At 36.2% G+C, this 18,390-nt stretch overlaps 1 protein-coding gene across 1 annotated transcript; it reads right to left on the minus strand.

Moving 5' to 3' along the window:
* Window positions 1–240: 240 nt before the first annotated feature.
* On the minus strand, window positions 241–1,583 carry LOC145037872 (delta(12)-acyl-lipid-desaturase-like). Its single transcript, XM_078986618.1, has one exon. The coding sequence runs from the start codon at window positions 1,504–1,506 to the stop codon at window positions 358–360; it is 1,149 nt and encodes a 382-aa protein (XP_078842744.1). The 5' UTR covers window positions 1,507–1,583; the 3' UTR covers window positions 241–357.
* Window positions 1,584–18,390: the final 16,807 nt, after the last annotated feature.

The following is an 18,390-nucleotide window of genomic DNA, read 5'->3' on the forward strand; positions in this document are numbered from 1 at the left end:
AAGGTTTTAATTTTATTGGTATTTTGTGTGTATGTGGTAGAACTATTTCAAAGTTCAATATTATTATATCGGCGTTTATACGAGCATACCACTTAGTTTTTTAATAAATTCAAAGATCAACTTATTATTTAGTTATTAATGTTTTTTCTAAATGGCCATTTTTAAAAACAAAACTAAATTCAAATTTTTATATTTTAATGTAAAATGCTAAATTTTTTAATCTTAATTTCAACAGATCACTTCAAACAACAAACCACCATAGTTTATACTATTATTGTTTTTAATTGGCCAAGGCAGTTACAAGAAATTACATCTTCTGTTTAAGGTTGAAAAGCACTACAAGACACAAACATGACATCAATATTGACCTTTGAACCAGTAGATACCTTTGTTCTTCTCATCGATCTCATTATCCGGCTCCACGAATAGACAGTTCTTGGATTCTCTCCATAACGCCAAGAAAAATGGAGTGTTATCACTTTGATAAAACTCACCGAGAATAGGGCGGATCGCTTTGGTGGCTTCCATGGCATGATAGTGTGGAATGTATGAGAACAAATGGTGTAGCACATGTGTGTCAGTAATATTATGGAACACCTTATTTAGAACTCCATAATCTCTATCTACAGTAGACAGTGCTCCTTTAATCCAGTTCCATTCAGAGTCATCATAATGAGGCAAAGAAGGATGAGTGTGATGAAGGTAAGTGATGGTCACAAGAAACGCGTTCATGACCATCAATGCACCTCCATACACACAGAAAACCCAAGCAAACCCTTGAATCATCGCCACTTTGTATAACATGTAAGAAAATGTTATAAGTCCGATATCAGACATGAGGATCAATACTCTCTCACTCTCTGAGAAAATCGGGCTTCTAGGATCGTAGTGGCTTGCAAATTTATCATACGGTCTTCCAGCAGCATTGATTGTCAAATAGATGTACCATCCAAGAGTGAGTTTAACAAGAAGTGTTAAGATTCGACCAATTGGGTTGTCAAGGTAAAACGAGGAAGAAGCAAGTTTTGATTTTGTCTTTGGTACATATACTTCATCATGTTGAAGAGAACCGGTGTTAGCGTGATGTCGTCGGTGGCTTATTTTCCAGGAAAAGTAAGGTGTTAGTAGGCATGAATGTAAAACAAACCCTATAGAATCCTCGATCCATACGTGGTCACTGAAGGCATGGTGACCACATTCATGAGCAATAAGCCAAAGACCCATGAATATACAACCTTGAAGGAACCAGTAAACCGGCCATACAATGTAAGGGAGAGGGTGAGGGAGTTGTGGAATATATGTTGTGGCGAGGTAGTACAAGATCGAGGAAATGATGAGATCAAAAACAAGATACGAAAAGGATCTAATCCAGGATCTTTGGAAACAATGATGTGGTATGGCTTTCTTGATATCTGACAACGAAAATGGAGGTTTTGAGGTAGGGGCTCGTTTAATACTGTATTTAGTATCTAGATCATCAGGACTCAAAGCACCAGCAGTGGCCATGTTTCTTATGAACTGGATTGACAAAATCTAATTTTAGCTCGTGGAAACTAAAAAGAAAGTATGAGAGGATTCTCAGTCATCAGTTACATAAATATACGTTAAGGTATCAATATTATTGAGCCGCCTTTGTTTACCATCCAGACTTCCAATGAGGCAATGACTTTCTGGGCGCTTTCATCTATAGAAATTTTATTATTTTAAATTTCCTTTTCATAATAACGTTTAGCCAATCATATTTCGAAAAACACTATCGGGTTATATACGTATCTAGTTTAATGTTTGGTCAAAATAAGCGGGTATTTTAGTTTGAAAATAACAGAAAATATATATATTTTTTCAAGAATAGTTAATTGTTATTTTTGATATATTACAATATGCACGCATATTTTGTTTCAATATTTTTTTTAATTGGCATATACAAATACATAATTTTTGGGTTCCGCATTCTTTTAACGATAAATTTATAAAATATAAATTGATGAATTGAAGATCATATAATTTTTTGTTCTAATCAAACGAACGCGTGTTTTTTTAATGGCGGCATTAATATTAATAGCTAGCAAAAGCAAAAACAAAAATACATTTAGTAATTACAACAGACAAGAGATAGATTTTGCACTCAATTAACCAATTTAATTTGAAACTTAGGAAATCTTGAATTAATCTAAAAAAAACGATTTTGAATGAAATCTCAAACCACCGCCTTCAAAGGTTTCACTTGCACGAATTGAAAAACGTTCTATTATGTAAGGACCATATCACCCAAACATAGTAAGACCATCAACATCCAGACATCTTGTCGGTTGGAGATGCATTCAAATATAATTAATCATAGATAACCACTCAGAAATTAGAAGACAAAACTAGCAAATCCGACTAGCACCTTGTAGCTAGAAAACTCCACAAATTCATCACCATCCCGCAAGAAAAAAGATGATTGATAGTTTCAACGTCTAAGTACATCACATAACCAATTGCAATATCACATCTATCTAAATTAACTCTAGTAAGAGCTTTATTCAAATTCAACCTCTAAAAAAGAATAGGTAGAATTTCGTATACGCCCTTCCTAAACAGCTAAATATCGTATTTGCCCAGACTAAGCTCTAAATATCGTATTTACCCTTCCTAATGTTTTTTAATATCATATATACCTAAATCTATTTTTTTGGTATTTTTTATTGATTTATAATTGTTTTTCATAATGTTAAATCATTATAAATAAAATACATTATGAATGGACAACAATACCCTTCCTCCTAATCTCCTATTCACCACACGATTCACAACTTTATGGATCGATTCTGCGTTTTCACCTCTTATCGCATAAGACACACACATCAAGCCTTCCATGAGGCTTCCGATTTTTGCATCCAATCGCTACATCTAAATCGATCGTTGATTCCAGTTGGTGCTCCCCTGTTATCGCATACAGACACATGCATCAAGTATCTACCTTCCTTCTGATCATAGCACAATTCCTTCTTCCTCCTGTTGTCACACACTCCTCACACTTGCATCATCAAACCAGGTTCTATCGGCATCAACATATACCTATTTTCCATCTTGTTAATTTCGGTTTTAGGGTTCTTTTAGTTTCAATTGTTCAAAGTCTTGTTACAATCCGCTTTGTTATGTTGTATTTGATAGCTTGGTTATGTTGGATTTCAAGTACAATCGGTTTAGTGAACTAAGAACTTTTAATTTCGGCCATGATCTTCAGCCTCATGAGATTAGGAGTTCGGTGATTGATCTTATTCAAAAGCATTGCCTTCAACACTTGTGATTCCAAAGATACAGTCAACTACAAGCAACAAGGTAATAAGGTTTTCATTCTATTTTTTTAAACTGATTAAATAGGTTGAATTGGTATATGTGTAAATAGTGTACTGAACACCAGCATTATAATTTTATATGTTGTTTGTAGTGTCCAGTTTAAGAGTTTTGCTTACATCTACAATGAAGATCAATTCATGGCAACGTTAGCAAATGATATCTCAACTGTGAAACCCCTTCCCAAAACCATAAAAGGAACCATAAGAAAGAAATAAATCCCTTCATTTAAAGTGTTTAACTCATAAGCCACTTTGTAGATGAACTAGTTATTGCCGATGGTGGATGCTTACAGGTAAATACATTGTTATTTATGTAATAACCCGGGTTGTTCTTTATCATGGTTGTGTTGAGATTTTTTAGGTACTTAATTAAATTATTCTAACTATATCTATTTTTGATGGATTTTGTGTGAATATGAAGGATGTACATGGAATTATCAAAGGCAATATTATTGTGGATTCACACATACAAGGTCCGAACGGTTCATGGGACACAATAATCGACATATCTGGAGGAGAAGTCTTAGGTGGCCAAAAGAAACTTATCATGTATCATGCAGTCTTTGAAAATGTAGTGGATAGGACACAAAGCGTGAAGCGAATCTTAAGAAATAGCATTGTACTTTGAGGAATTCATGATATATAGCATTAAACTTTCAAAATTTTGTAATAGTTAATAACAGTAGCTATATTTGTTTATGTTTGTATGTTTTAATTGTAATATATACAATTTTGGTCATTAAAGGATATATTTGAAATTAGTTACATTTTGGTCCCTGAACTTTAAATTTGCACAATATTTACCAATTTCACAACAAATGCAAATCCATGAAAAAAAACTAAAACAAAATATTTATTTATGTCACGTACTAACAAAAAAATCCATCTATTGAACCCTAACTAAGAATATTTTCAACTTAAACTTACAAATTTTTTCTAAAGGACCAACTAATTTCATGAGACCTTTTCATGTAGAACCCGAAACTCTCAAAACACCATGTGATTTTGTATCCTTTCCATGTAACCTTTTAGATGTAAATGTTTCACTTTGATCAAAACTATGAGATGCAGGATTTTTACATGTCTTTTCACGGTATACATACTCTCTACATCGCGGACACTTGTGTCTTCTTTTAGACTCATCCGATGATTTTATTCTATTCTTTTTGGTCGTCCAGCTGGGCGTTTGATAATAGGTGGATATATTTTCTCTCCATTCTTTTGTGCCCATTGAACCTATCCGGGCATCGGAGCAATTTGAAAAGCATATGCGGCTTTAAAGTTTTCTATAGTGAAATATGGATCAACATATTTGTCCCAGTTAATATCCTTATATAAGCAATAAAAGTCGTTGCATGTACACATGGTCGACCTTGAACTTGCCACACTGGACAACTACATTTTTTTTCATCTAGGTTGACCTCCCAACGTGTTGCCTTGTACTTCACCTCAACTTGATTCTCAGAACTTCTAGTAACTTCATACTCTCCCAAGTTCTACATGATAATTTATATATATATATATATATATATATATATATATATATATATATATATATATATATATATATATATATATATATATATATATGATATATATGTATTATTGAAGTAAATACTAAAATAAATATAATCATTCAACTGAATTATTTAACATGCTTACCTTAGTGATGTCATTGAGATGGTTTTTAGAAATAGGAAACAATGTGCCATTCCATGTATTCACCAAATTTCTTTTCTTATCAAACCGTTTCATAATCTTTTCCCTAATTGCATCAAGGAGATCAAGCACGGGTTTATAGCGTAATTTACCAATCCAAGGATTAAATGTTTCTGAAATATTATTAGTGATGTAATCACACTTGGAAGTAGTACCAAACTTGCTTCTACTCCATATTTTTTTATGATTGGTATTTAGATATGCAATGACATCTTCATTTTTATCACTAATTTCCTTTAATAATCTGTCATGCTTGGTAGAATGGTATGTTTTAGCAGCAACCCATAGTTTTCTGTTAAAGAAGTCCCCACGAAAGTGTTTCTTGAAGTTGCTATATAAGTGCCTCATACATTCTCTATGCTCAACATTAGGATAAACATTCATCATGGCTACTTTTAACGCTTTTTGCATGTCTGATGAGATAACAAGACCATTTGGCGTTCCAATTTCTTTTTTCAGTGAATCAAGAAACCATGTCCATGATTGTGTGTTTTCTGATTCAAGCACACAATATGCTATTGGAAAGACATAATTGTTACTGTCAATACTAGTTCCTGAGGCTAATACACCATTGAGTTTTCCTTTTAAATGACAAGCATCAAGACCGATATACGGACGACAACCAGCAACAAACCCTCTAGAACAAGCTGCTAAACAAATAAAAAACCTTTTGAAAAGTTTCTTTCCACCAACTATGTCAAAGTCAATTTCAACAATGCTTCCTGCGTTCCTTCATAATAGTTCTTCTATAAATTCTTCCATCTTCATGAAGGAGTCTTCCTACTTACCATACACGTCGGTATAAGCTTACTCTTTCCCTCTAAAAAATTTTAGGTATGGCACATCAATCTCTATGGAGAGACCTCGCCATCAACATTGTAAGTTTTCATAATCCAATTTCTAAGCTCATATGGAGAGACCTGGCCATCAGATTTCAACTTGTCAGTAATTACATTAGCAATCCATCCTTGAGTGGCTCGCTTATTGCCACCCTTGTTGCTGTAAGCGCAAGAATGTACTTCTACCATTTTCTTAACCTAAAAAAATGAAATAATCATAAATATATTTTTAATATGAAGCATGTTAAATATAACTTAAAGTGTACACTCACTTCAAAGGTAATTGCATCTTGTGTAATAGAAGCATGAATTCTCCACTCGCACTCTAGGTTTTCACACCTTGTTGTGAACCATGTCAGGTTGCTTTTTTGAATGTATTAGTTAAATTCATTTATGACTGCATAATGGTTCAAAGCTCTCCTAAAATCAACCACGTTTTCAAATTTTGAGCCGACTTTCATGCTTATACTATTCTTACTAGATGAGTAAACTACATCATCATCATTCATTATATCATCTTCATTATCAGAACTGAGATGACTGTGATAGCTTTCTTCACTAGGACAATGGTCAGCATCATACTCATTGTGTGGTTCATCTGTATTGGCACACAAATGGTTAGTATGATTATTGGAGCTGATGTTATTCTCTATTGTTGCATAAATGGTTACTTGTTTCTCGCTTCCATACATGCCAAGCATAGCCATGAACTTTTCATCAGAATCAAGCACAATAAGGGATTTTTCTAGTGCATACTTGTCAACATAAAAAATAGAAATTTTTGGGTTGTTCTTTGATGAATAACGTTTTACCACTTCTTCATGTAGTTGACTAAACTTGTATAAAAATGTGTCTATGTGGATACATTTTTGAGATCCAAAGCAATATATTTTCCTACAACTATTCTTCATTAGCCAAAAGTAACCTCCAAATTTCAATTTTAACTTGAACTTGGATGTTGGTATATGCCTGAAATTGAAAATTAATTAGAGAAACAATCATACAATTTAGTAAATGTCTAATTGAATTAACATTAAGATATTTGCATAAACATACTCGATTATTAGAGATGTAGCCCTGCTCTCCCATATGGGTTTTGATGTATCATGAAGGGTAGTATCTTCTATTTGAGAATGATCTTCCGACATTGGTTTGTATCGCCTCTAAAGATAAGAAAACAAAAAAGATATAAAGGTATAAAAACACGACTACAAACATCAACATTGCATATCATTGGCACAATAGCTAAGTGTAGTTGATTCAGATATAAAGGTATAACATGATTAAGATATAAAAGTATAACAACACGACTACAATTAGTTTTCTTCATGATATAATAGAATCATCAGACAAATTAGACAAATTATATGCAGCTGCAATAAGTCTAGGAACTGCTAAACAAATCAAACAACAACAACATAATCAATATTAGTTTTTTGGTTAGTGTCTTCCCATGAAGTCACGTTTTGACATCAAATAGTTTTCTAGTTAGTGTCTTTTATTTTGAAATCAATTAGTTTTCTTCATGATATAATGGAATCATTGACAAATCAAACAAATTATATGGAAAAGGAATTATGAAATTGATACAGGGACTTCACCAATTCCAGATTCTTGATGTGTAGTTGACATATTCATCAGTTGTAATCCCCAATTGAATGTTCAATTGACAAAAAAAATCATAAAATCATGATTACTAAAATAAGTCTAGGAATGCGACTGGAAGAACGATTGAATGCTTAATTGAGGAACGGGAATGGATTCAGTTTTTATTTAAATGTGCGTGTGTGTGTATGCGATTGGAAGAAAGATTAAATGGAAGCACGATTGATTGGATGCGGATGCAACGGTCGACAATGTATGGAATACTCGATCGTGATGTTGATTGGAGGTATCGACAACATGGGCTTGATCATGAATTGTGGGAAAAACGCTATGATCGCTAGTATGTAATCTGTGAATCGTGTGGTGAATAGGAGATTAGGAGGAAGGGTATTGTTGTCCATTCATAATGTATTTTATTTATAATGATTTAATATTATGAAAAACAATTACAAATCAATAAAAAATACCAAAAAAATAGATTTGGGTATATATGATATTAAAAAACATTAGGGGGGGAAAATACGATATTTAGCTATTTAGGAAGGGCGTATATCAAATTCCGCCAAAAGAATATTAACTTTGGAGGGGTTAAAATATTCCATCTGGATGGTTGGAAAGATGTCTCTAAAAATCTAGAATCAATCAAAACTCGAGTTGAAACAACTGTAAAACCCACATCCAAGAATCATATTCCTCCACAAGATTAACTTGAGCAACACAATACCTTCAAGAAGTATACTGGAACATCTCGTGACCACCTTTAGGAGGCCTGCTAAAAACCAAGAGCCAATCAAATAACTAGAGATGCTCAGAAACTGAGAAAGACTTCTCCAAATCTGGACCATGGACCCTAGGAAACTGACATTTGAATGAAATACCAACACACCAAAAATTATCCCAAAACAAAATAGAAGGCCCATTACCAAGCTTGCGTTTACGTAGAGATAATAGATAAATACCTTTCTGAGAAAGATTATTAGTAGCACTGATAATCACATTCCAAGGAGAAGTATCAGAGCTACGAGTGACGACTTTTGAATACCACCATTGACACCGTATATATTTTTAATCAATTCAAGTCATAACTCATGAGGATTCATTTTGAACCTCTATATCCACATAAACAAGAAAATATATATCCAGAGAAAAAAATACTCCCAATAACCAAATCCGTAGATCTCTACTTGCCAAACACTTTCTCTAAGAAACCCATGCCATCTTCATATATTCCAAATCTTTGCCTATAAAAATGTTATTTTGAAAATACTCCAAACATTTTTCTACATCAATCGACATTCTATATAAAGACATATATTAATTAAGTACATTCCCAAGAACTGATTTAATCAACGGTAATCTACCACCAAGAAAGAGTGTATGAGCCTTTCTTACAAAAAGTTAATTTTTAAATTTTTCAACAACACACTTCGAATTGGCAATACACGACATATTACAACTAACTGGAACACCAAGGTAAGTATAAGGGAAAGTTAAAGCCCTACGTCCCAAAACCAAATCCAATTTATTAATTCCACCCTTAGGGACACTGATACCCAGCAACATACGTTTTTATATAATTATTTTTAGTTCTTTTAGAAAGAAAACAACACAGCATGCATGCCAATCAAATTACTACCATTGCGTAAAGATCATTTCCCTATAAAGATCACATCATCGTATACATCAAATAAGAAGTTCTAAAGCCATTAAACCCACTAGAAGCACCTCTAAACAAGCCAATAAATAAAGCCTTCCAAATAATTGCATGTAAACCTTGCATAGAAAGGATAAAAAGAAACGGAGAAATTGGATCACTTGATAAAAACTCCAAAAAATCTCAAATTCGACTGTATGAGCACCATAACCAAAATAGAATCGTGAGCATTCCAAAGACAACCCTCTATCCATCTTTTCCATTTACAGCCAAACCCCATATCATCCATGACAATATCTAGAAAATCCCCATCGAATAATCATAAGTTTTATCGAAGTCAGCTTTAAGGGCATCCACAATTCATTGAACTCCATAGAGTTTAATGGATTGCCATATCATCATTCTAAAATTCATACAACTCTATTGTTGTTTTGTCTGCAATGCATTGAACTCTACAAAGTTCAACAGAATATTACAAAATATAATTTATAGTAAGTATTTAAGGATTAAAACTTTCCTTTTTCCCATTAAAGAGTTTAATGGCCATTAAACTCCAAATCCATTGAATGCCAAGGTGGAATCTCACAATGGTTGAGTTCCATCCATTGAATGACACATGGACTTGCCACCTCATTCAACTCTCCCATTGAACTCACCATTGTGGATGCTCTAAACACTAACAAACTCTTGTATTGCTTTTGATACCACTCCATCACTTCATTAAGAACCGCTGGACCATCCAAAATTTTCTAACCTTGTACAAAAGAGTATCTCTCATAACCATTACAACATCTAATATCAAACTTAGATGATTAACTGACAGTTTGCTAAATATTTTATATAGAAAACCTATCAGACTAATCGGTATTAAATCAGAAACAAATTGCATAAAAAATAAATTTAGGAATTAAATCTATGAAAGATGAGTTACACCCTTTATGAAATTGAGCAATGGCAAAATAATCTTTAACAAAATGAACAACATTTACCTATATGGTCGACCAGAATGTCTTATAAAAAGGCAAATCAAACACCGTCAAGCCAGGAGCACGATCGTTACCATAATCCCAAACCGCATGTTTAATCTCTTTCCAAAAGATATGGACTTCCAAACTATCGACTTGTAAAGAAGACAACCGATAAGGCAACTCGAAACCACACCAAACTCGAGAACCCTCAACAGGAGAAAAATGTTGCCTAAAATGATCATAAAATTCTAGTTTAATAAAGTTCACGTCTTCAGTCAAATTACCAACTTTCATGACACTTTTTTTTATATCCATCTACCATCATTTTTCCATTAAATTCCATGAAAAAACTCTGAGTTTTTATCCCATTCCACAGCCTATTTAACCTTAGATTTTTGAGCTAAACCTTTCTCTGCATATTTATGTAAATCAACTAACTATTTTATTGACTAATTCCTTATTAAGAAATCTTATTTATAAGTTACAACTTCATCAACTAACAAATCAATTATTGCAATATAAAGTACCGAGCTTATTTTTTCCATCTTGTGCAAGACACAAATGGATAATTCATTTTCGAATTACCGATATCAAATTTTAATTTTCTAAAAAAAGATCAACTAATATTAGAATAAAAGTACTTTGGGTTATCCTTGACTAATTTTTTAGTACCGTTGACTTTCTCCTGTTCAATGAAACATATTTTTATGACAATATATTTAAACTAGGAGAAGCTCCGCACTTTAGTGCGAGAAAGGGAGGCTAGTGTACGCATGGAATAATGTTTACCAACACAACCATTTTATAATTTTTACAAAGAAAATTTGCATACATACCTTCAGAGTAGGAAGTTATAAAGCATAGGGACCAGAAGAGGCAAATCTCAAAAATATGGGGCCACCACACCAATTTAGTAAAGAGTAGGACCAAAAGTGGCAAATCTTGAAAATATGGTGGCAAATTTATGAAACAACAATACTATATTGTTCCTCAATGTTTTGGGAATTAATTGTATGTATAATACAAAGAACTAATTCAAATTATGTATACTCGAGTAAATGTAGAGCTATATTAATTACAAAATCATCTTTAACCAATTTTTAAAATTATAAAAAAAAAACCCTACAATATTTCTTATATATATCATATCATATTTTTCTATATTGTGATCTTTAAAATATTTTGTGACATACAGTCACATTTTACCAAAATACGGTCCTACTCTAGAGCCACAACAAACAAGGAACAGGGAAGAGAGCCCAGATCAAGAGTTCTCAGGCTATCCTACATGACCACATACCGACAGTCCCTAAGGGAACTCCATAGATGATAACCAACAAGCACATATAAGATACAGTTCTACGGGTTATATACCACAAAGCAACATTCTCAACACCAAGAGACAGATATAACAGATCACTATAACATAACAATATACTATATATCAACAATCCAAGGAATGCATGGTTGTATATACTCAAAGGTGAGATAGTCACCCGGAAAGGTGATCCTACTATAGAACCACAACCAAACAAGGAATAGGTAAGAGAGCTTATATAAAGAGTTCGCAATTTATCCTACATGACTATATACCGTCCATAGGGCATCCCTCTACTAGCAGATAACTAAAACTAGTGGGCCAAAACTGGTGCCTTCGACCCACGGGTACATTGAGGTGAAACTCACCTCAATATGTGTGTAGATAACCATTGTAGCAACAAAGAACACTACCATCTTCAACTCACTTCCAATCACCTACAGGAAGATACTTGATTCAATACCTGATCACCAATTATATTCATTACAACAATGACTACCCTACATGAAATGATGATTAGGGTTTTATATAAAATAACGATTAGGGTTAAGTAAGAACATTGAACCCGTTAATGACTTAATCACTTAAGGGTATGATTGATTATGGTTTGACTTAGTCATTCTCGGGTGAAATAATAATCCAATGAAAGCCCAAATACAAGTTCGATCATTGTCCAAAATAGAGTTCCTCGAGTCTAGGGTTTTTACATAAAATGATAAATAGGATTAGTATTCCACATTTAACCCATTAAGGACTTAATCCATTAAGTAAAATATTGCATCAAGTTAATTGTGGAGAATTATTAAGTACTATTTTAAGCTTAATTAATAGTTTTAACACGGTCCCGACCAACTCCAAAATTAGGGTTTCTTGATATTAGGGTTTTCTAAACCTAATTAAGGTTTCCAACTCCTAAGTTAAATGATTAACTAATTAAATAAATATAAAATTAATGAATTGGGCACCACCCACCACCACCTCGGTCAGTGGTGGTCGGTGGTGGTCCATGGCGGCAGCCACTCGCACATGATGGTGGTTCGAGTGATAATTCCAATAGTCCAAACACACATACAAGTTCCTACAACACACATACACATACTAGCATAAAAACGAATAATAAAAAGCCCAATACAACCGCCAAAAAAGGTGGCCGACGGTGGCAGGAGGTGGAAGCTACCACCTCACGGTGGTGGCGGTGGGTTTTCTTTGGTTTTTCGGCTAAACAAAGACCATACAACATCATACAAATAAAATACGCTCACACACACTACATGGATACACGCACCATAACTCACACACATAGAAACCACACACGATGGCTGGTGGTAGCAGATATGGCAACAAATGGGCAGCAGCCATCATGGTTGGCTGTCATGGTGGTCTTTCACGTTTTCTGGCAACTCAAAACACCCATACACACATGCAATATTAATCAATTATGTTTGATGCTAGTGGTTGTCATGGTGGTCCTTCACGTTTTCTGGCAACTCAAAACACCCACACACACATGCGAGACCTGCAATTAAACTAATGTCACAGCCCCAAACCGGAATGACGGAAACGTTCGGGAGCGAAGGAAGTCATGTACAGTATCACAACAATTGTAAAATAGTAATCAAAGCAACAACAATCGTTGTATTAATAACATAGTATTTACATTGTGTTCAAAACATTACTTGTACAACATTAAAACTATATCAAAAGATAAGGCGTAATGCTACTATGCTCCACCTTCATAACACTCGAGAAAGTACCTGCTACTAACTTTCCTGAGAATACATTGAAAAGAGAGTGTCAATATTTAAGTTGGTGAGTTCATAAGTATTTTGGTGGAAAATATGTGTTCTTTGTTATTAACAACATTAATGTGCTCTTCCAAAAAATCCAATATTTTCTTAGTAAACATATCATAACCTTAGTACTTTGAGACTAAAAAGTATAAGTTTCTTAGGTTTATAACCTAGGATTCAATATTCTGATTCATGTACTTAATCTGACCCATCATGTTACCTCCTATGATTACTTAGTGTATACAATTATATATAATAAAAATCGAACGAACAATCGATTGGGTGAACCTGCCCTAAGACCACAACCAAACAAGGAACAGGAAGAAAAGCGGAAATCACACATCCCACTAATTATCGGATCTTCATTATATAGAATCGTAATGTATATATTAAGTAATCATAGATATTAATAAAAAGAATACTTGTTATATGTTTTTTTGAATTTCTATTTGTACCATATTAGTAATAATATAATGTTTTACTTTTCATGTAATTCGTGTGCAAATCTATAATTTATTACTTACAAATAAAGTAATATAGTTTTATTATTTAAATAAAACCTTTGAAAGTACATATGCCTTGAAATCCGAATGTATGGTTAATAATCAAATAAAACCAGTTGATAACATACCATTCGTAAATAAGTATTGAATTCTTTGTAAACATATTCTTAGGTATATCCGTTTTACTATAAAACATTGAGTTCGATAAACAGTTGTGTTTGTATTCAAAAAGTTGAACTGTACACTGTTCAGCTATAAAATAATGATATTGATTTTGGAAAATCTTATATCTTCCACAATATTGATTTTTAGTTTTAAACGTTCCCAAACCGAAAAGGTATAGGTTTAGTTGCCATAATTAATTTCATCATACGTACTTTTATTCATAAGTAAAACTAATTAAATGAATATTTGGCATGTAAAATAGATATGATGTAAATACCTTGTTTTACTGCTTTAAAAGAAGTATATTACTACGTAAAATAATCATTGTTTTATCCATATGAATTCTTATAACCATATTGTAACGACCCAATATTCAAGGCCAAAAATTTCATTTTTGGTTTAATGTATTTAACAAACTTTTTACCAAAACATTATTAATAAAACGTCCAACACAAATTCATAAGGTTGTATTTCAAACCATAACATCATACGTATTGAAAATCAGAGTACAGTCCCAAAACTTCTTGCGGAACATGTGAGTGTGTGTGATGTGCTGCTACGCCGCCCCTTCAACGAAGAGGTACCTGAAACCAAAACCAAAACTGTAAGCACAAAGCTTAGTGAGTTTCCCCAAAATACCACATACCACACAATATCGTCGACATCTTTCAACCGGTAACATTCATCGGTATCTTTCAACCGGTAACCATGATCGGTATCTTTCAACCGGTAACCATCATGGGTATCTTTCAACCGGTAATCAACATCGATATCTTTCAACCGTTAACTGGGGACTATTTCACCCCCTACTACTAACATGCAATCAACAGGTATAAGCATACAGTCAGGCATATCCGGGTATTGACCTACCCTTGGGTCCTATGGACCACTGTTAGGGAAACTAATCCCTTCTAAACACATAACACATAATCAAGATAAATCACATAACCCGACCAAGATAATTATCACAAAGACCATTATCTTATAAATACCCCTTTTTGGTGGGCCGGCATTGTGGCCATAGACCCAACCCTACTGGAAGGTAACTCACCTCAATGTCGTGCAGTGTCTGAAATATCTTTGGCGCACAAGTCGACTCCCTACGACTCCTTGATCCCTACACGACAATCTCCAAGTCAACACAAATCACATACAACCCTAAACAGGGCCAGTCCAAGTTTAGTCAAAGTCAAAACTGGTCAAAGTCAACATTCTGTTTACCTGACTCGCCGAGTTGGCCTACCAACTCGTTGATCCATGCCTCACTAAACCCAAACAAAACCCCGGCTCCACTCATCGAGTCTAGTGAAACTCGATGGGTCCTCCTTCAGTCATCACATCGGGACCATATTTATCCGACTCGCCGATCTCCTTCTTGAACTCGTCGAGTTCACGTTCAACTTAAGAACTTGCTAGCCTACGACTCACCGAGTTGTATGAAAAACTCGTTGAGTCCATCTTCAAATATTGGGAGATTGCTATGGACTCGCCGAGTCTGCTCATACCACTGGCCGAGTCCCATGGCTTCTAGGTCCCTTTTCGCATCTAAACCCACAAGGGACTTCCTTCCTATCATTTACCCATTCACGGGAAGTATTTGGTGCACAATGGTCACCGACTCGTCGACTGCCAAGAACAACTCGTCGAGACCACTCTTGACCAACTCCATACGGTCGATTTAAATGAGGTCTAACACATGAAAACGATAGATCTGGCCTTCTAATGTCCATTTTATACGTAAAGTTTGAAACTTGATGCACATGCATGGGGGGTTTTAGCTCAAAAACCATATAAAGTGTCCTACAATGTGCATGGGGTTCTTATGACCCTAAAGTTGGCACCTTAATGCCAGGAGACCCCTCTTATGGCCCAGATCTGAAGCTAGAGTCCACCTAAATGCACCCAAGATCCATATTCTAAAGATGAACAACCAAATCAAAGACCAAAGCAGGAGCATTTTACCTTGATTAAGCTGAAAATGGAATAGGATTTATGGATCTACAAGCCCCAAGTCGAATACTCAAGCTCCTCTTCTCCCTTCCAAGCTTCACAAGTCAACAAAAGCACCAAAATGGCCTTAACAAACACACACACACACGCATACGGCTAGGGTTTTGATATGCATCTAAAGGAGAGTGTTAGGGAAAAGGGAGGCCGAGTTAAGTTGTTTATACAGGGTCCAAACCCTCATATTAGGGTTTTGTCCGGACAGCACGGACTCTCCGAGTCCGATTTCTAACTCGTCGAGTCAACCACTTGACTCTCGGGTCCAATTCGCTTCTACTCGACGAGTTGGGCCACCAACTCGCCGAGTCCAAGGCCAAAATGCAAAATGCTTAATTTAAAATACGTACCAGGAACCAAATGTTACAAATCTCACCCACTTATTTTAGACTTCGTCCTCAAAGTTTGCTGCTCGATCCTGAAACAGATCGGGGTAATGTTCCATCATCTTGCCCACCGGCTCCCAAGTCCACTCCGAGCCCTTTCGGTGCTGCTACCAAACCTTTACCAGCCCCAATCTCATGTTCCTCAGATTCTTTGAGTTCCTATCTATGATCACCACTGGCTGATCAATGTAGTTCAGGCTGTCATCCACCTGAATGTCCTCTAAAGGCACTACTGCTGAATTGTCCACCAAACATTACCGAAACTGGGAAAAGTGAAAGGTATTATGAATCTGACTGAGTTCGGTAGGCAGATCTAGCCTATATGCCACCTTGCCCACCCGGGCTACAACCCTAAAAGGTTCAATATACCTAGGGCCCAACTTGCCCCACTTCCTGAATCGAATCACACCCTTCCAAGGTGACACCTTCAGGAGGACCATATCCCTGACCTGGAATTCCAAGTTAGACGACGCTTGTCGGCATAACTTTTTTGCCAAATCTGAGCAGTCTGAAGCCTTCTTTGAACCTATTGGATCCTCTCTGTAGTCTGGAATACTAGTTCGGTACTCCCCCATAACCCTCTAACCAACCTCACCCCAGCATATCAGGTCCTGCACTTCCTCCCGTACAACACCTCGAAGGGAGGATGGTCAATACTCGTGTGATAGTTGTTGTTGTACGAGAACTCAGCCAAAGGAACGTAAGTATCCCAACTACCTCCAAAGTCTAAGACACACGCCCACAACATATCCTTCAAGGTCCAGATGGTCCGCTCACTTTGTCCATCTGTTTGCGGGTGAAAAGCGGGGCTAAAATGCAGACAAGTTCCCAGCTCGTCATGGAACTTCTTCGAGAACCTCGAAGTAAACTGAACGTCTCTCTCTAAAATCACCGATACTGGCACCCCATGCCGCGCCACCATCTCCCTGATATAAATGTCGGCCAACTTTTTGGCCGAAATGCTTTCCTGAATCGGGATAAAATGGGCGCTCTTGGTCAATCGATCGACGATGACCTAGATCGAATCCGCTCCCCGCACGGTCCTGGGAAGCTTTGTGATAAAATCCATCGTGATGTCTTCCCATTTCCATAGTGGAATGTCCAACGGATGCATCTTGTCGTGAGGTCTCTGATGCTTGGCCTTGACCTTCCTGCAGGTCAAGCATCGCTCCACATACCATGCCACACCCCGCTTCATGTAGGGCCACCAATAGCCCAGACAAAGATCCTTATACATCTTCCTCTCCCCAAGGTGAATGGAGAATCGAGATTTGTGCGCCTCCTCCATCAATACCTGGCGCACACCCCCATGATACGAGACCTACACCCTACGGTGCAGAGTCAACAACCCCCGGCTACCATAGTCAAAGGAGGAAACCTGAACCACAATTTGCTCTCTCTTCCGATGTTCCTCCTTCATGGCCTCCTGTTGGGCCTCCTGAATCCGCTCCAACAGCGGATTCACCACTGTCATCCTCAGACAGATATCCCTGATCGGTGCTGCCTTGCGGCTAAGCGCGTCGGCTATCACATTGGCCTTCCCTGGGTGGTAAAGGATCTCGAAATCGTAATCCTTTACCACATCAAGCCATCGACGCTGCCTCATATTCAGATTTGGCTAGTCCATGAGATACATCAGGCTCTTATGGTCCGTGTAAATCGTACAACGAACCCCATATAGGTAATGGTGCCAAATCTTGAGGGCGAACACGATAGCTCCCAGCTCCAAATCATGTGTCCGGTAATTCGCCTCATGCGGCTTCAGGTGCCTCGACACGTACGCGATGACATGCCCTCTCCACATTAGAACTGCGCCCAAACCTGAGATGGACGCATCACAATACACCACAAAATCCTCAATGCCCTCTGGCAGGGCTAATATTGGCACCTCGCACAATCTATGTCTCAGAGTCTCGAATGCGGCCTGCTGCTCAGGCCCCCAACGAAAGACCACGACTTTCCTCATTAGCCTGGTCTAGGGTACGACTATATTGGAGAAATCCTAGATGAATCTCCGATAGTAGCCACCTAATCCTAGGAAACTCCGAATCTCAGATGGAGACTTCGGAACTTCCCATCTCATCACGACCTCTACTTT

This window comes from Lactuca saligna, chromosome 3 (assembly GCF_052625555.1).
Source record: "Lactuca saligna cultivar CGN05327 chromosome 3, ASM5262555v1, whole genome shotgun sequence".
NCBI lineage: Eukaryota > Viridiplantae > Streptophyta > Magnoliopsida > Asterales > Asteraceae > Lactuca > Lactuca saligna.